We start from the raw sequence: 25,267 nt of genomic DNA on the forward strand, positions 1-25,267 counted from the left end.
ACTAGTCCAAACACTCACCTGCCTCTAAACATCTAGGCTAATTTAAGTCAAACACTGAAGATTGCTCCCAGTGTATCTGGAAGTATACAGAGAATAAGCCTTCATTTCAAAAAGAAAATACAAGACATGATAGCCTACCTTACTGTCCCCAAGAACTGTGATGATCGGAATGCCCAGGTTTTTCACATGTTGCCTGATGTTTGGGCCCATTGCCATGGCTAACTGCTGGAGGATGCTCAGTGTTTGCTGAACCTGGATGAGAAAGAAAAAAGTGTTTTAATGAACTAGTTATTAGGTGTTCTGTGCTCAAGGCCCCCACTACAAACTGATTAGCAACATCATGTTGCTATTATGGCTTATCTAGACGGTCTCTTGAAGGGCTGTGAGAACATGCCTATTCCTACATTTACTTTCATTTGATAGCAAGAGATAGTTTAGGCCATGCACAGGTGACGTTATTGCTGTGTCTCATGTAGATTTAAAGGGACACCAATTTAAAAAACCATTTTCAGGAAGAAGTGACTTTTAATCTCATGGTGTTGCATTTATTATGAATTATTGAAAATAAATTAGCAGCTTATTTATACAGACAGCTGCATCATCCTTCCAGTTTGTGGGGTCTTTTACACACCAATGGGAAGAAAAAAAACACCTAAGAAATGGGGAAGTGGCAGACAGAGGCCCTGGAACCACCCTCTTCATTAACTGACTAGATGTCTATTTTAATGCTCTATTATACAGACTTTAGTAAAAAAAGAATTTATTTCATGGATGAAACACTAATCTACTTTTCAAGCCCCTACACTCAACCCATGAAGGAACTGAAACAGGCTGATTAATAATCTAAAGTGACTGCAACAGAAATTTGCTTCAGACATTAGGATTTCTAGTAGCATACCAAGATTTTATTGGAGTCATTGAGACGACACTTCAAGGCAGCTTGAAGTTCTCCTATATTTGGCTGTATGAATTTGGCATCATTAATGATGCATGTCACTTCATCCAGACCCTCCTTTCGGATCTTCCAGTTTTTGTCCCCAATCTTAGACACCAATTCAGCTGTGATCTTATCACTGTAAAAACAACAACAAAAATCCACAATCCCTGACATCCAGTATCATATGTTGTGCTCCTATAATACAAAATGAACCAGACACTCCTCTGTGAATATCCTTCAAAGGCCACAGTGAACCAAAACAGAGAAAAGGACTTAGGATATAAAGTTGCTCATTTTAGGATACAAAGTTGCTCATATGCAGCAGCAAAGAGTCGGTCCTTAGTTTGTTGAACCTAAACCTACCTGATCTCTGTTCTTGGCAGAAGATCCACAACATCATTCCCTATATCCTCTTGCTCATCTCTTTCCTCACCATCATCCCCGCTGCCACCACTGTGTCTGGAAGTGCCTCGAGTTGGAGCAGGTGCAGTCTGCCCTTGCATCTGCAAACATGGCACACGTACAAGTGAGATGAATGCATATGGAACAAGTTAGATGTTTAAGAATCTTACATGTGGGGCTGTTCACACACCTCCATATCTCAATCGTCATGTGGCCCAGAACAATGCCTTTTCAACACACAGCATTGCTCCAAAAAGCAGTAGCTTCTGAAGTTCATCATAAAACCAGAAATGGATGTTACTTACCTGTAACTGGAGGTTCTTCAAGGTGTGGGGTCCCTATCTGTATTCCACACATGGAATACACATATGCACTGTATGCCTGAGTCTGGAATTTCTTGCAAGCAGTGTCCATTGGCCTGCACATGTGCCTCAACTCTCCTCAGGCTCTAAACCAAGGGCATAAAGGGTAGTGCAGGCAGATGCCTCTAGTTTTCCATTCTTACCGCAATGGAACGAATCCACAGCAGAGGGGGGACAGAGGGCAGGTAGTGGAACATAGATAGGGACCACACATCTCAAAGAACGTCCAGTTACAGGTGAGTAACCTCCATTTCTTTGAGTGATAATCTCTGTGTGTATTCCACAGGTGGGAGATTAACCAGCAGTAGTCAAACAGGGGGTGGATGCGAGAATACTGAAGTGATAATTGACTTTAGTCCTCCTGTATCCACAGTTCACAATTGTACTAGAGCATAAGATCTGGTGAAGGTATGCAGAGAGCTTCAAGTAGCTGCCCTAAATATCTCTAGTATGGGTACATCTCTGAGATACAGCTGAAGTAGGTTGTCCCCTGATGGCATGAGCCTTTACCCTTTCTGGGAGCAGGAGGGAGAAGATGCCAGCTAGATGGTAATAAAAAGGTAATATAACCAGAGATCCATTTCAAAAGTCTCTGCACCAATGTACACTAACTCCTCACTTAATGTTGTAATTATGTTCCTGAAAAATGCAACTTTAAGTGAAATGATGTTAAGCGAATCTAATTTCCCCATAATAATTAATGTAAATGGGCGGGGGTTAGGTTCCAGGGAATTTGGTGGGTTTTTTTTGGGGGGGGGGGGGCAGACAAAAGGCAGTATATACATTTTAAACAAGCAATTTAATACACAAGTTTTAAACAGAGGAGGTGCCCCTGCCTCATCCTACACAGGCACAGCCCTCTGGCGCTGGAGATGAGGCAGGCAAGGAGGCTGAAGGTGTTGTAGGCTAGGAGAAGCACTTTGCGCAGCAGCAGCAGCTTCCCCTACTCTGCAAGCACGAGGGACGGGCAGGAGGGCTCAACCCTCATCCCGCCCGCCTGCCCACTCCCCTCATTCCCCCATCCTTGATCTGCCTCTTCTCCCCCCTTTACTTTGCATGCTGTGTCCTCGCTCCTCCCCGCCCCGTTCTAAAGGCCGCAAACCAGCTGATTGCCCCGGGGCCAGGGTGAGGGTGAGGAGCGAGGACTCAGCATGCCTCCCCCCTGCCCATGGCAATCAGATGGCTTGCCACATTCGGGAGGCAAGGAGAGCCTGAACGCCAAGTCCTTGCTCTTCCCTCCTGCCTCCAAAATGCTGCAAACCAGCTGATTGCCGTGGGCAGAAGGAGAAGAAAGAAGGCACTGATCTGCGGGGTCTGCTGGTGGGCGGGAGGCACTGTGGGGAGGGGCAGGTAGGGTGGCTGCCAGCTGTGGAGAAAACAGGCAGCCAAACAACGCAAGAGTGGAGCACTGCACAACTTTAAACGAGCATATTCCCTAATTGATCAGCAACATAACAAAACAACGTTTTTTACAGTCCCATCAGAAGAACCTCTTCACCTGGGGGTTACAATACGAAGTAATAGTGGATGTTGCAGACGCTGGGCCCTGGGTCTATATACACTTCTGTTTCTTATGTGGTGGCTCCTGAGGATGTTGATAATAAAAGGGCTGAGGAGGTGTTCTTGCCACATATCCCGGTCTATGGTGTTACCTCTTGGGAGCAGAGGTATAGATGCCCAGCAAGCGAAGTGTTGTTCTTAAGTCTGAGGGGATGGAGACACTCATCTGTTTTCCTGTGCAATAGGGCAGATCTTGGATCGTACTTGCACCTTTCTAGGGAAACTTGAGGATTGCAACAAGTCTTTCCTCATGACAATTGCCATAACCATACCCCTCTATGAGGTATCTGCCATGTCCACTGTGACTTAGAGTGAAGTTTTGGCCACCAATTTGCCCTCATTCAGTAAGGTCTGAAAGCCAGCTCCATCCTCCTCATGGAACTTGTCCTTAAACTCTAGAGATCTAGCATAATTGATACCATATTTGGCCAAGAGGGCCTGATGATTAGATACGCTGAACTGGAGGGAGGTGAAAGAGAAGACCTTTCTTCCCAGAAGTCAAGTCTTGTGTACCCTTATCAGAGGAAGAGGCCTTTGAGTGCTGTTGCTTGGATTGCTCCGTAGCTGCCTAGCCACCAAGAACTCCCACCTGGATGGGACAAAGTAGCACTACTTGGCCCTTCTAGGGGTGGGAGAACAAGAAGCAGGGGTGTACAAAACTGCCTTTGTTGGGTCCATGATGTCCCTCATTGATGGGGAGGGCCACTCTATTGGGACTGGAGAGCTGCAGAATGTCTAGCAAGCTGTGCTGAGACTCTTGAACTTCTTCCAGGTGGATATGTAGCTCTGCCACTACCTTGTGCATAAACTCTTGGTATAGTTTAGTCATCCGGTGGAGACTGAATATGGAGTGACCACCTGATCCAGTTACTGTTCTGGGAGCAATCTAGTCATGGTAAGATCCAGCTCGCCTTCCTCCTCCAAATACTCAGAGTTGGTTGCTACAGCCAGACAATGGCAAGTAGGACTCCTGCACTGATCCTGGGTATCCAGGGTAGGACTCCTAATATTGCCAATAAGATAGATTCACTGGAGGAGGATGGCATGGGTTACCACCTGTCCCATGGCCAATCATGTCTGGTTGGAGGTTGGAACCCTGACCTCCTAGGGCTTCTGTTAGGGGCCACCTCTCCTCAGTGCTGCAGACACCTGTGGCGCCTCCGACTCATCAGAATAGAAGGCTGGATCCCTGGTGGAACCGATGGCTGCACTTCAAAGCTGGCAGGTGGAACGACTATCTCCTTGTGATAGACTCCTCCTCCAGCATAACATCCTGGAATGTTGACGGATCTGATAGGAGCAGTGAATGCTGACAGAGGAGAGCAAAGACATCATCTGGGGAGACATATGTCTCTAACTGTTCCAGAATACAAGGAGAGTCCATTGGTGGAGTTGGTCACCGTGGTTGTCTGATCTCTCTGGGGCTGTTTATTGATCGATACCACCTCAGTTGCCAAAGTGGATGAAAGCACAAGGAGCTAACCCCATGTCTTCACCACCAGAGCCAGTGTCAGAACTGTTGAATCCATACATTTGCGTGCCTTCCTCTTTCCAAGAAGATTTAGTCTGGTTTAAGACCTTAGAGTTTGTGTGTGTTAGCTCTCATGACTGAGGGGGTTATGGAGGGATCCCTTCTTTTTATGAAGGGGAGACAGAAGACTTGGCCTTATGTCCATGAGAGTGCTTCATACTCTTGTGAATCCTTCTCTTAGGCTTAACAGACTTAGCATCCACTACTGAGCTCATGCTCAGAGGGGTGCTGCCCACTTGTTCAGGTTGATGTAAAGGTTGATGGGTAGTCCCCCAGCCTAGATCTGACTGGGACTTCATTGCCTTCTCCATAAAAGGTATTTTCTGAGTCTCAGTACCCACCCCTCAAGAGTAAAAAGAGCAGCAGATGCTGCACTTGGCAGAAATGCGAGCCTCAGCCAGTAGAGCCAGTATTGATGTTCCTTGCTCACAGAAGAGAAGCAAAGGCAAGAAACAGCTTTTGAATCCTGGGATCCTTGCATTAATCCCAGACTTCTCAGAGGAAAACTCCCAGGGCCAGGAAAAAATTCCATCTAACTATCTATGCTATACTGTGCTGTAATAACTACTAAAACCAATTCTTATACACAATTCTTAAAGGAATGACACTAAAAAAAGGAGACTAGGACACCAAAGATTCCAACTCAGATCATGACGTGACAAGAAAGAACTGGAGAGGAGTTGGCCTGCACCACCCTTTCTGCCCTCGGGTGGGAGCACAAGGACAGCTACAGCCAGACACTGCCTGCAGGAAAATTATGGACTCAGCCACATGGTGCACACGTGTATCCCACATGCAGGCTACACGTAGGGACCATCACTCATAGGCCCTATTTTTCATAGGGAAAAGTTAGGGGGTGCTCCACAACCACCGGCAGCCACGCTCCCCCCTCCTCACATCTTTCTACCCTCCTCTCCACACCATGTCCCCGCTCCTCCTCCACCCAGCTGTTTGGCAGCGCTTAGGACTTTCCAGGAGGGATGGAGAGGAACTGGGAAGCGGTGCGTTCAGGGTAGGAGGCAGAGCGGGGGGGGGGGAGGGGAGAAGATCAGGTGAAGGCAGTGCAGGGGCAGGAAGAGGTGGGGCCAGGGACGGAACGCACGTCAAACATCCATTGGGCATAGGGGAAGTCGGCACCTATGCCATCACTCAAAGAACTACTCCTTATTCAAAGCCAAAACATCCAAGACCCCCACTTGTGTGGCTACATGCCCTCCAAAGTGTGGTCTCGCACACTACTAAATCAGTCATCCAGAAATACTAGTGAAGAACCAGCCTACTTAGAGTACAAAACTCCATGCAAATGGCACTATATTGAAGTTAGCACTTCCAGCTGTTTACTAAGAGAACTAAGGCTTGCAGAGGTCTTACCTTTTCAAATTCTGCATCTATCTGGGAGAGAAGAGCTGGCTTCTCATCCTCAAAGAACATTCGCAAAGGGGGTCCAACATAGAGATACATGACGCCCAACAAGGTAATAGCAGCAGTCCTTACAGCCTTCCAAAACAGAACAGAAAGCACTTTAGACTTCAAACTAGACAGTGTTGAAGTTTCAAAATTAATTGACATTTACTCACTGGGTTAGTGGCAGCAAGAGCTGTCTTTACGTTGCTGATGAAAGCCTTAACATTCAACCTGAGAGAGAATATGAATATCATGAAATCAAGATAACCTACAGGGCAACATGCAGGAGGCATCAGTAAGAGACAAGGCAACTACAGTTAGTTATGGAAGTTATAATCTAACATGTTTAAATCATCTACCAATAAAACTCCGCAAAGCATCAGACATTTATATCTGTAGATAAACCTAAAAGCAGTGAGAGTTAACAGAAAGCTATTTCCAAAGTTATATAATCTTTCAGTAAAATACTGCCCAAGACCAGTTTACTATAAATATGAAGACAGCCCTCTTACTGCCTGAAAAGCTAGTCCATGAAGAAAAAATGGTTACATATATATTGCAACAACAGTTATTCTAGATGTTTTCAGTATGGATCCCACTGTAGATGCACACATTCCCCATACACATAAGACTAATTTTTTTTTTTTTTTTTTTTTTTTTTAATAGCAACGTACCATGGACCTCCATGTGATCCTGTGTGAGGGCATGAAGAACAGAGTGGCTATGACCCCCTTAAGTTTCTTCAGAATTTGAAGTTCTTGGTAGCGAAGAACTCTGAAAAGTGGGGAAATGGGATCCACACTGACAACATATGGAAGAACCACAGGTAGTGTAGGTAAAGAAGAGGTTACTTACCTTACAGTAATGCGAGTTCAACATGTTTTTGTCCGTACGGGTGATCCACTGTAGGATGTGCATATCCTTAATCAGAGACTGTAAATAGTGCTCATAGGCCTGTGTGCCTGTGCAGAACAGCACCTTGTATTCCAAACGAGGGGATATAGGCAGGAGCAAGCTTGGTCGCCACTCAGTTCCTTCACGGCCTGAAGCCAGAAACTTCATAGTAGAGGGGAAGGAGGGTGGGAGGTGAAGCACCCATAGGAACAAACATTAAAAACCTCTAGTTTCAGTAAGTAACTTCCCCTTTGAGTATATGCCCCCATGAGTGCTCCACCATAGGAGACTCTCAAGCAGTAATTTAAAGAGAAGGTGAGTGCTGGGGAGGTAGGTCAAGAACTGTGTGGAGAACTGCAACACCAAAGATAGTGCCATCTCTGGAAGCAGGTCAGATGATATAATGCTTGGCAAAAGGTATGACTAGAAGACCAAAGTCACAGTCCTGCAGATTTCTGCTATAGGAACATCTTTTAGTAGAGCCACAGATATGGACTGAGCTCTAATGGGATGTGCTGTCAGTTTGTGGAGAGGCTGTACCTCAGTTCTTTCATAACAGATAAAAATACAACCCAAAACCCACTTAAATAACCTCTGCTTTAAAATAAGGTGGCCTTCATTCTTTCTGCAAAATGATACAAATACTCCTGGAGAGGCCCTAAAGGATTTAATTCTGTCTAAATAGAAGACAAGGTCCAACATCCAGTGAATGAAGGCTTGATTCCTCTCTAGAAGAATGAGATTTTGGATTGAATATAGGAAGGCAAATCTCTTGGTTAATGGGATATGCTGATGAGACCGTAGGAAGAAAACGGGAATGAGGGTACAGTACAACAGTGTCCCTATAAAAGGTGATTATGGTGGTTCAGCCATGCTGCTCTCCCAGCTCTCCTACTGTTGTTGCTGAAGTAATGGTGACCAGGAATTAAGTTTTAAAGGAGAGATGGAGGAGAGAGCAGGTAGTCATTGGTTTAAAGTGGACTCTACCTAGAGCATTAAGAACCAGGCTGAGGTCTCACTTTGCGGCTCGGTGCCAGACTGGAGGATATAAATTGTCTAGACCTTTGAGGAATCTGGCTGTGACAGGGTGGGCAAAAACCAAGAACCCCTGGATGGGCAGGTGGAAAGCTGTGATAGCAGCCAACTGTACCCTCACTGAGATCATTGAGATGCCTCTCACTTTTAATTCCAATAGGTAGTTCAGTACCTTGGGAAGTGGAACTTCTGAGGCTTGGGAAGATGGAAGAGAGCACCAGAATGAAAGCATTTCCACTTCTGGAAGTCTTTTGGGTACTGGGCTTTCTACTGGACAAAAGAACCAATTTAACTGCATCTGAACAGGTCAATTCCATGGAGGAGAGCCATTCAGGAGCCATGTCCTGAGGTTCAGAAAGGAATGGTTGGGGTGGATGAGGGACCCCAAGTCATGTGTCTATAATTCCTCAGTGGTAATCACAGGGGTGCCACCTCCAAGAGGTGGATGAAGTTTGAGTACTACACCTGTCTTGGTCAGACTGCTGCTATGAAAATAGCACTCTCTTTCCATGCATAACTTGAGAAGAGAGTCTTGAGGATTAATGGTATCGATGGATAAGCATAAAACAGGGCCTGAAGCTGTTTTGCTCCAAGGGAGGTTACAAGTGACATTTGGAGTTGTTCAGGGTGGCGAAGAAATCTACCTGTGGCAGACCCCAGGTCCGGCAGATACTGAAAGAGTCTGAGCTCCCAATCATGGTCTTGCCAAAAGCATCTGCTCAGTAAATTTGCAATTGTATTCTGAAGACCTGGTAGGCAGATTGCCAATATACCTATTCACTGGGAAATACACCAGTTCGAGTCTTAGCAGCTCTGCACATAAAGATTGGGACCTTGTTTTGTCTTGGCTGATGTACAACATCACTGTCCTGTTGTCTAGCTTTACTCTGACCAAGTGACCTTGTATATCATGGAGGAAGTACTGGAAAGCTTATCAAACTGCTCTGACCTCCGGAACGTTGACGTGAAGCAGCAATTCTTGCAGAGCAGGGATGGGCAAACTACCGCCTGCGGGCCACATCTGGCCTGCCAGCCATTTTGAGCTGGCCCTCGAGCTCCCGCTGGGCTCTGGGGCTTGCCCCGCTCTGGTGCTCCAGCTGGGGAGAAGGGTCGGGGGCTGCTCCACATGAATCCCCAAAGCAGCTACACATGCCCCCTCCGCTGCTCCAGCTGGAGAGCAGGGACGGGGGCTGCTCCATGCGGCTCCCGGAAGCAATGGCATGGCCCGCTCTGGCATGCCAGAGCTGCAGAGGCAGCACCTGCGGGCAAGGCAGCATGCAGAGTCGCCTGGCTCCGCCTCTGAGCAGGAACCGGAGAAGGGACATGCTGCTGCTTCCAGGAGCTGCTTGAGGCAAGCGCTGCACAGAGCCTGCACCCCAGAGCCTTTCCCCATAGCTCAACCCTGAACCCCCTCCTGCCCTCCAAACACCTCAATCCCAGCCCAGAGCACCTGCCTGCACCCCAAACCCCTCAGCCCCACCCTAGAGCCCGCACCGCCAGTCAGAGCCTCCACCCCAACCCCAGCCCTGATCCCCTTCCAGCCCTCCAAACCCCTCAGTCCCAACCCAGAGCAGCCTCCTACACCTCAGACTCCTCATCTCCAGCCCCACCCCAGAGCCTGCCGCCCCCTCCCACATTCTGAATTCCTCATTTCTGGCCCCACCCCAGAGCCTGCACCCCCACACCAGAGCCCTCATCCCCTCCTGCACCCCAACCCCAATTTTCTGAGCATTCATGGCCCACCATACAATTTCTATTCCTAGATGTGGCCCTCGGGCCAAAAGATTTGCCCACCCCTGTTGTAGAGACCATTTGTCCCAAGTTGTATTTTCCTGCAACTAGGCTCCCCATCCTCATGGAGAAGTGGCTGAGGATTGACAGTGTGGGACATAAGAATGGGGTTCCCCACACAGCCCCTCTGTGGGTTCTACCACCACATAAGGGAATCCAACACCATTTGAGGCACTGTGACCCATTTGACAAGGTTGTGGTCTGGGTTGGGTTATATTCGGTTCTTAATCATGTCTGAAAACATGAGGTATAATCTTGCATAAGGAGTCATGAACATAGAGACAGACATATGACCCAAAGAGCTGAAGAGGCAAGCTCTCACAATAGGTTGTGGACTGAACTGCAGTGCTCATATTAGGCTGTAGAAGGTGGAAGAATCTTTCCCTGTATAAATAGGCTCTTGCTGTTATGGAGTCCAAAATGGCTTATAAAGTTTATCCTTTGTATTGGAGCTGGTATAGTTTGTGTGTGATTGATGAGATGTCCTAGTGATTGGAACAAGGTTAACGCCTTGGTCATAGCTGACTAGACCTCTCAGTGTGATCAACTAGTCCTCCAAATATGAGGATACAGAGATTTGCCCATCGACTGAGGCGAGCTGTTACTACCGAAAAGTCCTTTGTAAACACCCTCTGAGTTATGGAGAGAGTCTGAAGGGAAGAACTCATATTGATTGTGGTCTGTTTCTATTACAAAGCACGGGAAGTGCTTGTGTGATGGGTGGATAGCTACTAGAAAGTAGACATCCTGTTATGTAAAGGGCAACAAACCAGTCTCTTGGATCCAAGGATGGGAGAATGGTAGCTGGTGTCAACATTCTGAAGTACTGAGCTAGAACATAGTTGTCCAAGTTCCTAAGGCTACGAATTAGGCCTCACCCTCCATCTCTCTTGGGAACTAGGTAGCAGGTTGAACAGAATCCTTTCCTAATGAACTCTGTTGGAACCAGCCTTCTGGGGAAAGTAAAGAAGAGGGATAGGACCTCTTGCCCTAAGAGGTTTTCATGAGAAGGTCCTTGAAGAGGGACATGGAGAGGGTAGAGTGGAAGTGGATAGGGTAACTCTCTGACTTACAGTATTAACCTGTCTGAGGTAAGGATTTCCCAGGCAGGTATGTAGTGGGACATTCAATCTCCAAAGAGGAAAATTGCCGAAACAGAATCCAGTGAACTGGGTTGATTGATACCCGTGGCAGAGGTGACAAAAAAGTGTTGAGCTAACAGTAATAGACTCCATCTTGAGCTGCAGGAGGTTGAGAAGAAACTTGTTGGCAGGCTCACACCTCCCTATATCCTCTTGTTCAGAGGATGAGATGTTCTGTGAAGGCCCGGGACCTCAAGCACTAACTTTACAGTTTCTGATCAAGACAGCACAGGTGCACGCACATCCTATGATGGTGCACCTATAGGGACTCACTCAAATAAGGAAGAATGGTTAATCCCTGTAGGTGATTGGCAAGCACTTAGATGATGTGAATGAGGAATTTCAGCTGCATTAGTCCAATAATGATTGTAGTATTGCTCTCCTGAACTTGGCATCTCCTCTGGCAGCCATGTCCAAGATGTGTGGCATAGATCAGTGGTTTACTCAACGTCATCACCTTGCAGATCCGATATTAGCACATCTGAAGCAGGCAGAAGACATTACTTCAACCCTGATGCAGCAAGCCTTTACGTTTGGTGAGCCAGGTTCACTCATAATTGGTAACAGATACATTATGTGATCCAGTCTGACCTTTAGAATGCCCAGCTCTACCCAGAAATAGACAGGGCAACGGTCCGCTTTATATAAGAATAAAACCAGTGTCCTGGATACATCTAGTGTGTGCAATTTCCCAGCCCACTTGTATTGAATGTGGTCTTTGGAAAGAGATAAATTAATGGATTAGTTTAGATGATATTCTGAGGCCTTCCTGGGGATAAAGTTCAGGTGAAGTCTTAGCTCAAAAAGTTCAATGACTAGATTATTGGGGCAGAATAGTTCTGGACAAGGAGAAAACGTCTGGAGATAAATGTGAGAAGGGAGGGACAGGCAGTAGAAACAAAAAAGTGAAACTGTTTGAGCAGCATATTCCAAAAGTCTTGGTCTTTCTGAGTGCAGCCTTCATTGATTTGAGATCTGCCATACCATTCTCTCACTAGAAGGGAAAATCTATAATGGCAGCAGGCCATAAAAGAGCCCCAATTTGGGTCTCATCTATCTCTGAGTTGTGAAGACTATGTATTAAGGTTATAACAATCAACAAGAATGCACTTTTATGTAGAAATCCATGATTAAACCAAGTCTTCCTGACTAGTGATTTAAATCAAATCCACCCTGAATAGGAGTATATGGAAGTCCCATGCAGGAGTGGGTTCTCTGACTGGTGGGTAAGTGAGTAGCAGCCCTTTAAGAAGGGTCAGTACTGTGGGGTGAAAGACGACCGAACATGAATGTAAAGCAGGCAACAAGCTGAAATGGCAAAGTGGACTTTAATAGAGCTGAGCTAAAGACTGGCCTGTCTGGAGGTACAATATAATCAAGGTTCTGTGGTACTGAAACCGGCACTGGGTTTGGGCCTTTATGGGCTTCCCATATCAAGGACCTCTTTTCTGAATAATATGTTCTGGCAAAAGTTTTCCTGTTTTGTATCAGGATTTCCTGGATCTGCAGGGAGAAATCTCTATGATGCTTAGCCACTTCACCACCACATCATCAAATATAGTGACTTTGGGTCTGGATGAAGAACTTTATGCCATCACTGCCAGATCAGGTCCAAAGAGTCTGAGAGCTAATTGGACATCTGTAAATCAGAACCATCTCAGAAAGCCTGGAGCCACCAGAGTGATCATGGTTTTTGTCTCTTGATTTTAGAAGTCGCCCTGCGAGTCAGGGACTTGGTGGAAAGACATAAAGAAAGCCTCTATTCTACTGCAGAAGGAAGACATTGGGTAGACACTCTGGACTCAGGCCTCCTTTAGAACAGAAATCGACAGTTTGCATTTTTCTTGGTGCTAAACAAGTCTCTCATGGAGGATCCCTACTGATATAGAGTATCACTTCCATGACAGATCTGTGCAAGGAATATTCTGTCTGCCTGCTCAGGAAATCTGCTAAGTTTTTGCACACTACCAGGAGTTGAAGGACTATCAATGTTACCTTATTCTAATGTCACCAGTTCCAGAAGTTGATAGCCATGCACTACATGAAGAAGCTAGGAGCTTCCCCCACCTGGAAGCTATCAGGTAAATACTGCAAATCTGTATGGTGCTGTACCTGTCCAAATTTTGAAGTGCTATACCTGTCCTATACAGTCCAATCGGATGGCTCGGAGCTCTAGGACATTTGTACGTAGCCCCATATCATCTGGGTCATCTGTAGATGGTTCAGATGAGCTCCACAACCTGTTCCTGACACATCTGTAGTTAGTGTCTGTCATGGAAGGGGATGTTTGTGGGTTCCAACAACCGAGCCAATTGAGCAGTGACAATCTGGTACTAGGACCTTCTTATTGATCCAGTGTTTCACCTCAGAGCAACCAGTCATCCAAGCAAGGGTACATATGAATGTCTTATCTCCTCAGATCAGTTGCTACCACCTTGAGGCATTTCATTAAAACCTTCTGTAGAAGTGGCAGTACCTTTTACTGATAGTGATATGATCCATTATGAAACAGGCACTTCCTGTGCGTTTGGTGGATGGCTACATGGAGGTACAAGTCTTGCAGCCCGAGGAGAGAGTGCATATTTGGGTCCAACAGACACTGCTACCGAAGTTCTCTAATCAGCAGTGCAGGGATGCAGACACCTTCAGTGGAGCATCCACAGGAACACTACTCAAAGAAACTAATCAGTATTCACTCATGACTTCCTTATTTTTACTATAAGGATATATTAAACACTTAACCTGACCTACGAAAACGTCCATATGACTGAACAACATATTGTACTACTGTTAATCTTGTATTCACTCACCTCACATCTAAGTTTAGGTTGCCAGCTTTCTTGCTGTGAAATGCCTAGTACACCCTTTGGGGTTCTAAAGAGAATGGGCCAATATTCTTCTCGGCAGGTTGTCAGTGCCAGATGCACTCCTTAAGCACATGCTTAAATGCTTTTTGAAGCTCGTAGTTAAATGCTAATGTCTGAGAGTTCTGGGAACAAAGGCTTAGATGCACTTGTCTCAGCAGTCTTTCAAAGAACAGTATAGATTCCACACTGACTTCTGTGGAGAAGCAGAATCTCAGTTTTTCCTACAATGAAAACTTGCATCCCAATTTTTCTATTCAATACCTTATTCTAAGACTTACCCAGAAAAGCCAAACTCTTTAATTGCATTTGAGAGCCAGTTCAGGGTTTCCGACTGGTTTTTAGGATTCTTTTGAGAGAAAGCCATGGACATAACCTGAAATAAAAAGGAAAATTCAAATCTTTATGGTCACTGATGGATCAGAGAGAACACCCTCATAACAGAGGAGTGCTGGCATCTGCTAAGATTTTGCAATGCTGTTAAACCAAGATAGATAGGGATATATGCACAACAGATAATTAATAATCTACTGTAAGTAGAGGTTGGTTGCAATGAGGTATATATCCTAAGAGGAGACAGTTAGGCGCTACACTAGACGGCCAGAGGCAATCTCCATTCATTCCTCACTGACCTGTTCAGCAGTCCATGGCAACAGACATGCTTCTGCTATTGCTGTCATTGCTTCTTTTGCATTATTCCCACATTTCACATCACCAATCTTGTCCACAAGACCATCCAGCACAACTTGGGCTGATGTTTTGGAAAAGTTCCCCTTCTGAGCAATCAGGGCAACTATATGAAGCTTCATTTGCATTACCTAGGAGGGACAAACAGCATAGCCATAATACTAGGAAAGTAAATAGACTTGTGTGCTGCTATATGTTCTAGCCTGGACTACAATGCAGCTCAGATTAGCCTGAAGTCCTGTCAAACAAAATCTCAGAAGACCTCAGTAGAAATAGAATAAAGAGAAGGTTTACAGACATTATGGTTATTAGTAACTAGAAGGACACTAGTAATTAGAGCAACATCTTACAGTAACACTGCAAGTGTTTTAAAATCTTATGATCCATCACATTAAGATTTTGTAAATCACTTAGCTTGGACAAGAAGACTGGCAGATTCACTTTCTGAAACAAGTTTTTAACAATTTTCATCAATATATTTAAAAGTGCTTTACAAAGAAGGATAGACGTAGAAACGTACAGGGAGGCTAACTTACCAGCAATCATACTGCAAGTCAATAGCGGCATCACGTCTGCTGATTTCCTGACTGGTGCCCTACCTACTGGACTGCCATGTCTTATTCAAACTTATAAGAAAGCATAATTTACTGCAAGTCCTGGGGTTTCACTGTTAAAGGCTTTAAAATGTACCCATGCCAGTGTTGTGAAAAAAGGTGCTCCATCATTAAAACATTCAAAACTTCAAAGCGGATCTTAGAGCTGAGAAAATACAGCTCAAATGGAAGTGTGATCATCTTCTAGAGTATTCTTTTCAGGCTTCTTTTCATGGAACACAACTATTTAAAATCCACATACATCCTTCGACCAATATTTTCGAGTTACATGGATCATCTCATTGTTATGCAGGCAAAAAAAGACAGACAGTTACCTTTTCCATAACTGGTGTTCTTCGAGAGGTGTTGCGCATGTCCATTGCATATTAAGTATATGTGCTCGCCACATGCACCGGCGCCGTAAGTTTTTCCCTCAGCAGTATCCATAGGGGACTGGCTTTGGCACCCTCTGGAACAGTGCACACATGCCACGGTATAAGGGGCGTTGCCAGTGACCCCCACCCTCAGTTCCTTCTTGCTGGAAACTCCAACAGTGGGAAAGGAGGGCGGGTTGTGGAATAGACATGTGCAACACATTGAAGAACACCAGTTAAGGAAAAGGTAAGTGCTTGCTCATATCCATTCCATATTAGGTGACTCCAAAGCAGTAGCCCTGGGGGTGGGTAGGAGTTCACGGTCGTGTAGATTGCAACACCACTCTGCCAAACTCAGTGTCGTCTCTGGCCTGTTGAGTGATGGCACAGGGAGCGGTAAACGTGTGAACAGAGGACCACGTTGCACCTCTACAGATATCCTGGATAGGGATGTACGCCAGGAAGGCTGAAGATGCCTGCGCTCTCATCAAGTGGGCTCCGACAACCAGCGACAGCGGAATCTGTGCCAGGTTGTAACAAGTCCTTATGCAAAATGTAATCCAGTTGGAAATCCTCTGCGAGGAACACGGGGTGACCCTTCGTCCTATCCACTGTAGTGATGAAGAGTTGAATCTATTCTCAGAAAGGGTTGGTACGTTCTAAGTAAAAAGCCAAGGCCCTCCAGATGTCCAGTGCATAAAGACGCCTCTCCTCACCGGTCTTGTACGGTTTGGAACAGAATACCGGAAGGAAGATGTCCTGGCTGATATGGAAGGTGGAGACCACCTTTGGCAGGAAGGCTGGGTGGGGCTGTAACTGAACCTTATCTTTGTAGAAGACAGTGTACGGTGGTTCTGAGGTAAAGAACCACTGCCCGTCATGTCATGGGAAAACACCGTCTGTCCTTGGATCGGTGGATGAAAAGCAGAGATGGCCACTAAATGCACTCTAATGGAAGTATGCGCCATGCCCTGGTTCCTCAAATGGAGCAGGTAGTCCAGGACAGCCTATATGGAAGAACACGAGGAAGAGATGCCACGCTCGGACACCCAGTGGGAAAATCTCATCCACTTGGCCAGGTAAGTCAGTCGGTTGAGGGCTTCCTACTCCCCAGGAAGACCTGTTGGATTTCTTTCGAACAGGTCTGTTCCTCCGGGTTCAGCCATGCAGCATCCATGCCGAGAGGTGGAGGGACTCGAGGCTGGGGTGTAGGAGCCAGCTGTAGTCCTGTGACGACAGGTCCAGGCATTTGGGCAGGGGCCAGGGAGTGGCTGCTGACAAACTCATGAGCATGCCAAACCAATGATGGCGAGGACATGCCAGGATGATCATGACAACCTGCGCTTTGTCTCTTGATCTTTGCCAGGACCCTGCCAATGAGTGGAATTGGAGGGAATATGTACATCAGGCTCCCTGACCATGACAGGAAGGCATCGGAGAGGGAGCCCTTGCCAAGAGCAAAACCAGGTGCATTTCGTGGCTGATGCAGAAGTCCCACAGATGGAGTGCCTCTTGACAAAGTCTATGAGCGCGCTCCCCCTTGCCTGTTGATGTAGAACATAGAGGCTGTGTTGTCCGTCAGGACTCCTACTACCTTGCCTGACAGGTGGGGCAAGACTACTCCGCACGCCAGCTGGACTGCTCAGAGCTCTTTGACATTTATGTGCAACTTCGCCTTCTCTGGGTACCGCATCTCGTGTCTGGAGGTCGCAAAGATGCACACCCCAGCCGAGGTCCAAGGCATCCAACACCAACTCAATGGAGAGAGGGGGGAAGCCGAATGGAACCCTCTCCAGGACTGTCCTGCAGTATGGTAACGATCTTTTCCAGGGGGTCCTCTGGACTGGGAATAGACCATTGTTAGGAATAGCCATTGTTGCAGGGGATGCATCTGGAGCCTGGCATAACTGACTTCGAAAGTGCATGCTACCATGTGACCCAGGAGATCCTGGATATAGTCAGAGGGAATGTGGAGACTTCCGCAATGAGGTTCGGCAACACGTGGACCCTTTCCAGCGGCAGGAACACCTTGGCACAGGTCTAATCGAGGACTGCTCCGATGAACTCTATCCTCCGCACCAGCACCAATGTCGACTTTGTGTCATTTCCCAGCAGAACCAGAGAGCAGCACGTGGCCTGAAGCACTGCACCATCCCTTTGGGCTGGAGACCTGGAGCTGCCCTTGAAGAGCCAGTCATCAAGGTACGGGTAGATCTGAATATCCCAGCACCTGTAATAAGCCCTACCACTGACTTGCACTTGGCAAACACTCTCGTTGCTGTCACCAGGACAAACGGGAGAGCTGAAAACCGGTAGTGGTGGGGCCCCACTAAAACAGAGGAAGCGTCTGAAAGATTGCTAAGTGGAAGTATGAGACCAAGTCAAGGGCGGCATACCAGTCTCCCGGATCCAGAGAGGGGATAATAGAAGCCAGGAAAACCATGCGGAACTTTTTCTTTAGGTACTTGTTGAGGTCTTGCAGGTTCAGGATGGGCCATAGACTGTCCTTGGCCTTTGGGATTAAAAAGTACCAGAAACAGAACCCTCTTGCTCCTGTACTCGCGAGGAACTTCTTCCACCACACCCATCTTTACCTCCTGCGTGAGGAGTCTCTCGTGAGAGGGGTCCCTGAAGAGGGACAGGAAAAGCGGGTGAGAAGGGGGTGTAGAAAAGAACTGGAGTTCCACTGGGCTGAGGACCCATTGGTCAGAGGTTATAGCCGTCCAGGTAGGGAGGAAGAGGGAAAGGTGGATGGAGAACCCAGGGAAGGATGGATCTGATGAATAATCTGGTACATCGACCTCGGGCGCACCCTCAAATGACCGTTTGGCCCCCTGCTTTACAGGTCGAGCCCAACTGGGCAGAAGGTGGAGGCAGGTGGCTCGGGCAGCGCTCATAGTCCTTGGCTCATTTATGGGGCTGGTCCTGCCAAGGCTGACGCCCCTGGCATTACTGTGGTTTGAACCACTTACGTGCCGGGGCTCGGGTGTAGAGACCCAGGGTTTTTAGGGTGGTGTGGGGGTCCTTGAGGCCACGCAATTTGCTGTGTTTGTTCGTTCCACAAGTAGGGCCTGGCCATTGAAAGGCAAGTCCTGCACTGACTGCTGGGCCCCGATGGGCAACCCAGAGAGAAGCAACCAAAAGGCTCGCCACATGGAGATAGCGGAAACCATGGGGTGGGCAGCAGCATCCACAGTGTCTGACGCCGCCTGGAGGGCCGCCCAGGCCAGTCATGCCCTCATTGAGGATTGCTCAACTCCTTCTTGGAAGCCTTGGAGCGACCCTTTGAACTTAGCAATGGCAGTTGGCCACTTACAGCTGAATGCTGGAAGACTAATAAACCTTTCATCCAAAAAGACCCAGCCTCCTTGAGTCTTTATTTCTGGGGGTGGCCCTGGGTTGTCCCTGCCTCTCCTGGTGGTTAACTGCCTTTACCACAAGGGAATTGGGAGCTGGGTGGGAATATAAGTTCTCATGCCCTTTGGCTGGCACCAAGTACTTGCATTCAGCCTTTTAGAGATAGGAGTCAGGGAAGAAGGGAGTCTGCCACAGGGCATTAGTGATCTTAGAAACCCCTTCATGAAGGGGTAGAGCCACCCTGGCAGGAGCAGAGAATGGTCAAACAGAGTCCAAGGGCTCTTTCAAATCCTCTGCCTGAAGCCCAAGGTTAGAAGCAACCCTCTTCAGAAGTTTCTGATATGCCTTGGCATCATCCTGAGGAACTGGGTGAGGGGGTCCCATGATGTCCTCGTCGTCGCCAGATGAGGCTGATGTTGGTGCTGCGGGAACCTCCATGTCCATTGGTGGTCCAGCAGCTGCTCCGCTAGATCCTCCTGAACCTGCAAGGTCTTACCCCCCGAAGTCTCCAGCACAACAGGGGGATGGGATACAGAAGCCACTGGCCTCTCTGAGGCTACCAACACTGAGTGAGCAGCCTGGGACAGCTGGGTGAGCCCCCGAGGGTTCCACAGGTACCCTAGCGCCGGCCACTGCACTTGGGGCCATGGGACAGGTTTTGGTGCTGATAATGTAGACGGCACCATCAGTACCGGGTCTTGTCCCGCAGTCAGGGAACCTCATTCCAAACTGGAGCCACCAGTGGAGCGGTTGGTCCTGGGCAACCAGGATTGGGCTGAGCAGTGGCTCTTGTCCAACTGGTGACGGTTGCTGCATCCTGAAGATGACCTGTCCAAGCAAGACTGTCGATCTTTGGAGGATCTGCATTGGCTACCCTGCGATCTACACCTCACACTACTCGACTGGTACTGGGAAGTCAAATGAGACTGGGAGCTACTATGAACCACTTGCTGAGAGGATCGTCCTGAGTAGGATGACCTTCCTTTTGGAGACAGGTGATGATGGCCTGGCGATCTCTTGTACCCGATTGGCCCAGGGTCCTTGAAGATGGTCAGGGCTGGTCCTGGAGCTCTTGCTGGGTGGTGCGTGCCTTAGAGGGTCTGTGCCAATCTACCAGCGAGGTACGCCTCTAGTCCCTCAATCAGTGCCCCCAATGCTGGGACCGAAGAGGGCTCCACTAAGCCTGCCTCTCCCGTCCTGAGGCACGACAGCTGCAGGTGGGCGAACACTGGCGGGAGATCCCTCTCAATGGGAAACAGTACTGCTGAGGCAGGGACACATGCATAGGTCCCAGCATGGGTTTTCCCCGAAACCAGGGTACCGCAGGAGATGATGACGGCAGCACCGGGAGATTCAGGATCTCGAGCTGCTTGAAGGGCTTTGGGTGTCTATAGCACTTGAAGCTGGCCAGGGCCTGCACTGCTATCCAGAGTCACAGGCAAGGCATGGGATGGGCTGCACCCCTTGACTTGAGCTGGTGCCCGACTTCCCGAGGGGGATGTTGATCTGCCTGACGTGGGTCTTGGCTTGCCCTCACCCTCTTGTAAGAGGAAGGAGATCTTCTCCTCTCAGTCCTTTTCGGTTTCTTGACCAGAGCCGTGGAGGGAGACCGGTACTGCTCGTGGACAGTGCTGGGGGAGCACTGCGCATGGAGGCCATGGTGCTCGGTGTGGAGTTGGACCGCTGCTCTGGTGCCAGAGTGAGTGCTGACTCCATTAGGAGCACTCAAACAGATACTGCGCTCCTTCTTTGTCCTAGGTTTGAAGGACTTGCATATACAGCACGTGTCATTTTATGTGCCCCTCGCTTAAGCACCTTAGGCAGCTGGTGTGTAGATTGCTGACAAGCATAGGCCGTCTGCAGCGATCACAGGGCTTAAAGCCTAGGGACCGGGGCATGCCCCAACTGGGTTCTGTTTGGGACTAACTAAGAAAACTATTGACTAACTAAGAACTATTATGTACAACTATTTTACAGTATTTCAAAGTTCGCAAGAACAAAGAAGGAATCAATGCTAGCCAAAGAAGCAGACGTTCTAGCACCATCACTTGCAGCAAGAAGGAACTGAGGGTCAGGGGAGCCAGCAGCACCCCTTATACCACACCATGTGGGCACCACTCCAGAGGGCACCGGAGCTGGTCTCCTACGGATACTGCTGAGGGAAAAACTTCTGGCACCAGTGCATGTGGCGAGCACACACACCTAATATGAAATGGACATGAGCAAGCACTTGAACTCAATTTTCTTCTTTTGCTGAAAGCTGCAGAAATACAGCTGTTCATATTTTACCCAAGAATGGACAGACTTCTAGAACTACTATTAAAACTGAAGTCCTTCTATCACTATTTACACCAAAAACTCTTGTGCCTTCAGACACTGTTTTATCTGATATAGGAGCATTATGCTATAGCTATGTTAAAATCCACAAAACATTTTAACTGAAATCAACTGAAAATAAAATTCTATTTATATTGGGTATCAAAAATATTTTCTACAAAAGCCCAAGTTCAGGCCTAAATGAAACCCAGTGTTTCTTTAAAGGTGGTCTCTAAATATAAATGCCTTTAGATTGCTCCCCTATTACAAAGGCATGAAGAAAAACAAGATACTTGGAAAGAAGTGCCCCACTAAAAATCCTAAAGCAGAAACTGACATGTTCAAATTGGAGTGTATTTATTGACTAAGCAATGAAGTAACTGACCACCAGCAGTTGCATTTTTATAGTCTAAGATCTGTATTTCTTTTAGCAAGTAAGAGGGTATACAATGGAGTAACAAACTATTGCTCTAGCAAGAGACTGCAATCAATTATATATAGCAAAAGATAGGGGTTTACCTGAAAGTTGGTTTCCTTCCACCCAGGTTTCTTGGCCAGCATCCTCACCAGAGCTTGGCAAGGCATTTCACTTCTCTCCATCAGTTCTACAGCCTAAAGGGTCAAAATCAAATTAGCCATTAGGTCCAAAATATGCAAAACAAAATCCAAGAAAACTATTGGCAGTGAGATTTGCAATTTAGGCTTTCTACAAGATAGTAGGATTAGTCTGGATTTCATTTTATACCAATAGGGACCTATGAGCTGTTATGTCCTTTAGACAAGAGGCCTTTTTAATGCACTTGTATTTATTTCCTTCGTTTTATTTAATGTGCGCCCATACAAAACTCCAAACACATGAGCAGCCACGCAAATGGCAATATTGTCTTGGACAAACAACACAGCACCCTCCAAAAAAAAAAAAAAACAAACAAACAAAAAAAAAACAAACAAAAAAACTACACAACACTATTGAGAGCTGCATCACATACCCAGTACCATTTCAACTTAAAACAGAGATTGCACCAGACAACTCCTCATAAGAATGGAGTCTAGATATCTTGGACTTAACAGTCTACTTTGTAGCTTTTAAAGCTGCTCTTTAATTCATTCCAAGAGGGGAAGTTGCATCCCAGTGAAAACTTGAATGCTTAATGATTGGGCAGAGACTAGATGCTGCTCCAGACCCCACTGGACTATGAAGTGCCACCCTTTTCAGTAAAAGGGCTATGCCACTACACTTAAGCCTGTTTTTATGCCAAATACTGAAGCTCAATAGCAGTTGCAATAGGATATGAAATATTTGCAGATGTGCAGTAGCTGCCTTTTAAAAGTAAGACTCAGTCCAAAAGCATCACATGATAGGGATGCTTTTAGGGAAGAAAGCCAGCTCCACACTAAATAGAGCAGTGTCTGTAACTCATAATACTTAGTTTGTGTCCTTCCAGGGGAGATAATGGAGATCCCTCATATTCCCAGCTGTAAAGGCTGATGTAATAGGATGCAATCAGCTGGCATTTGAAACTAGAACTTTGCCAGCCAGCATTTTGTATTTTAATTGCTGCCTAGTGTGGAGCCAGCAGGGATTTTGGAAGATTGTGGCAGACATTTTCAGTAGTCAGAGTAACCAGGTTGAGACTAACTGGCAGCAGAAAGTCATTAATTCCATTTTTTTTTATGTTTCCTTCTAAAAGTCATCCTCTTACTATCCATTGCACAATACTTACCTTCTGAAACTCCTCCATGCAGGCAAGTCTCTCCTTCCAGTTACCACTATCTAACTGCTGTATGCAAGAGGCTGGGAGGACAGCTGAAGCTCTCTCTTCACACACTTCTATCTGAAGACAGAATACAACAAGATTAATACCTTACCACATGCTCTCTTGTATACCAGTCAGTAGTCTGATTATTAAAGTGCAGGAGGTCAGAGAGATAACCATGCCCCAAGGCACTTACAACATAGGAGATCCACACTGGAGAAAACATTTTCATTAGTTGAGATGACTAATGTGGATATAGGCCTTGTGGAAGTGGTACTCAGGAGGCATTTAAATTATGAGAAAGGATACCAGTGCATTGTGATAGAGGAGATCAGTCTAAGCATAGTTACCAGAAAAAGTTAGACATCCTGGGAGAAGAGCAAAGTGGAATCTTGTGCTGTCTTCTCTTAGTTTTAGGGTTAAGCAAATTTTAGTGCAGCTTTGCAAATATTATGAGTATTTGTCAGGCAGGCAGGCAAAGTCAATCACCAGGAGGACTGATAATGGGGGGGAGGGGGAGTAGAGAAGCCATTTTACAGGTCCATTCTAGGAGAGGGGATGAGTAGCACTTAGCAAGGTTATTTTAGTTCATTATCCACATGGAGGGAAGCTTATCTCATTCATTCACTCACTCCCACTAGGTTCTTCCTTTGTATCTGATCTCCCTCAAGGGCTGCATATTTGACTGTCAAGACGTGTTCAATTTTTACACCAGTAGCATCAAATGACTAGGATAATTCTCATTTTTAGGACTCTCCATACAAATCTAAAATATGAAGGCTACACAAAGGAGTCCAAAAACAATGACTTTCTTTTTATTGACAGGTTTCAGAGTAGCAGCCGTGTTAGTCTGTATTCGCAAAAAGAAAAGGAGTACTTGTGGCACCTTAGAGACTAACAAATTTATCTAAGCATAAGCTTTTGTGAGCTACAGCTCACTTCATCGGATGCATGCATGTATGCATCTGAAGAAGTGAGCTGTAGCTCACGAAAGCTTATGCTCAAATAAATTTGTTAGTCTCTAAGATGCCACAAGTACTCCTTTTCTTTCTATTGACGCTCAGCACACAGATAGATTCCTTGTGGGTTTCTAACTTTTTCTTGTCCTTCATCAGAACGTAACTACTGCTACAAACTATACGTCTCAGTCTGAAACACTTCAGAACGAGTTTGAGAGTTTTGTAATTTAATCTGAATATCCCAGGAGCGGACTAGGTTTTCAATAGGTAGGCTTGAGCAAATCACTGGACTATCTAGTGTATTTCAGTCTAGGTTTCGGAGTCAAGCTCCAGGATGCTCTTGGGTTTCCAAGGCTTTTAACTCCAGAGAATACAATTTAGTTACACACCCAGTACTTCCACAGAAATTACATCTCAGCCTCCCCACTCCTCCCAACAGCACAGTTCAGCTGAGAGGCAAAAGGACTCACACTTAGGTCATAGTCAAATTCATAGAAGTCCCCACTAATATTTGAATAATGGATTGTACAGAAGATAATCTGATTGGGTGTTTATTAGAGGCTTCACAATTAAAGATTAGCAGTTATGTACAGTTTAAACCCATTGGTTTCCCCTGCTTCAAGTGTTTCAAATCCCAACTTCAGGGCCATTAATTCTACAAAATCAAGAGAATAACCCAACTAGCACTGCTTCCATGATACTGCATTGCACTTTTCATTTCAAAATATAGTATAGTACCTACCGAGAGTTCAGGTTCAAATATCTCTTTGGTCTCAGATCCTTTCTTGCCTTTAGTTCCAGCACCTCCTGCACCAGCAGCTGCGGCTGGCTTGCTTTTCTTGGGAGGGCCCCCAGACTACAGAGGAAACAAGCGTTAGCAAGGATCAAGCTATTAATTCACCAGAGTTCAAAATCAATACTTAAAATCAAGAAGTCTTGCTTTCCAACATTGCATGCTCTACTTCCAAAGATACATTAAGGCAGGGGTAGTTTTTTGTTTCTTTTTTTTTGGTCAAGGACCAATTTCTTGGTCAAGGTATAGTCAAGGCCCAGACTCTGGAGAAACATTTTTCACACTGCAATAGCCATGATAGTATTAACAAAAAGATTTTGTGATCCATTCAAAAGCGTCTGGCGGTCTGGATTTGGCCCGAAGTCTGCCTACTGATTAACCCTGCATTAAGTAGATTTAAAAGTCTTCAGTAACAATGTAATTGGACAAACAAGTTGTTACTTTTAACCACAGTAGTGTGCAACAGGCCGGGTGATAACAATGAACAGGCTAGCTCAATCAAACGTCAT

General features: G+C 46.4%; 1 protein-coding gene across 11 annotated transcripts in view; it reads right to left on the bottom strand.

The window, feature by feature from the left end:
* CKAP5 (cytoskeleton associated protein 5) overlaps positions 1 to 25,267 on the bottom strand; it is a 105,969-nt gene that overhangs the window by 27,483 nt on the left and 53,219 nt on the right. For all 11 annotated transcript variants that reach the window (XM_043516079.1, XM_043516076.1, XM_038406736.1 and 8 more), the window contains 10 exons: positions 24,708 to 24,821; positions 22,974 to 23,084; positions 21,769 to 21,861; positions 14,555 to 14,740; positions 14,204 to 14,298; positions 6,370 to 6,427; positions 6,164 to 6,289; positions 1,301 to 1,440; positions 899 to 1,073; positions 139 to 252 (listed from right to left, as the gene is read on the bottom strand). In XM_043516079.1, the coding sequence (XP_043372014.1) occupies positions 139 to 252; positions 899 to 1,073; positions 1,301 to 1,440; positions 6,164 to 6,289; positions 6,370 to 6,427; positions 14,204 to 14,298; positions 14,555 to 14,740; positions 21,769 to 21,861; positions 22,974 to 23,084; positions 24,708 to 24,821 (1,212 nt within the window). The remainder of the gene's footprint in view (positions 1 to 138; positions 253 to 898; positions 1,074 to 1,300; positions 1,441 to 6,163; positions 6,290 to 6,369; positions 6,428 to 14,203; positions 14,299 to 14,554; positions 14,741 to 21,768; positions 21,862 to 22,973; positions 23,085 to 24,707; positions 24,822 to 25,267) is intronic.

The sequence above is a fragment of the Dermochelys coriacea genome, chromosome 6, assembly GCF_009764565.3.
Source record: "Dermochelys coriacea isolate rDerCor1 chromosome 6, rDerCor1.pri.v4, whole genome shotgun sequence".
Lineage (NCBI taxonomy): Eukaryota > Metazoa > Chordata > Testudines > Dermochelyidae > Dermochelys > Dermochelys coriacea.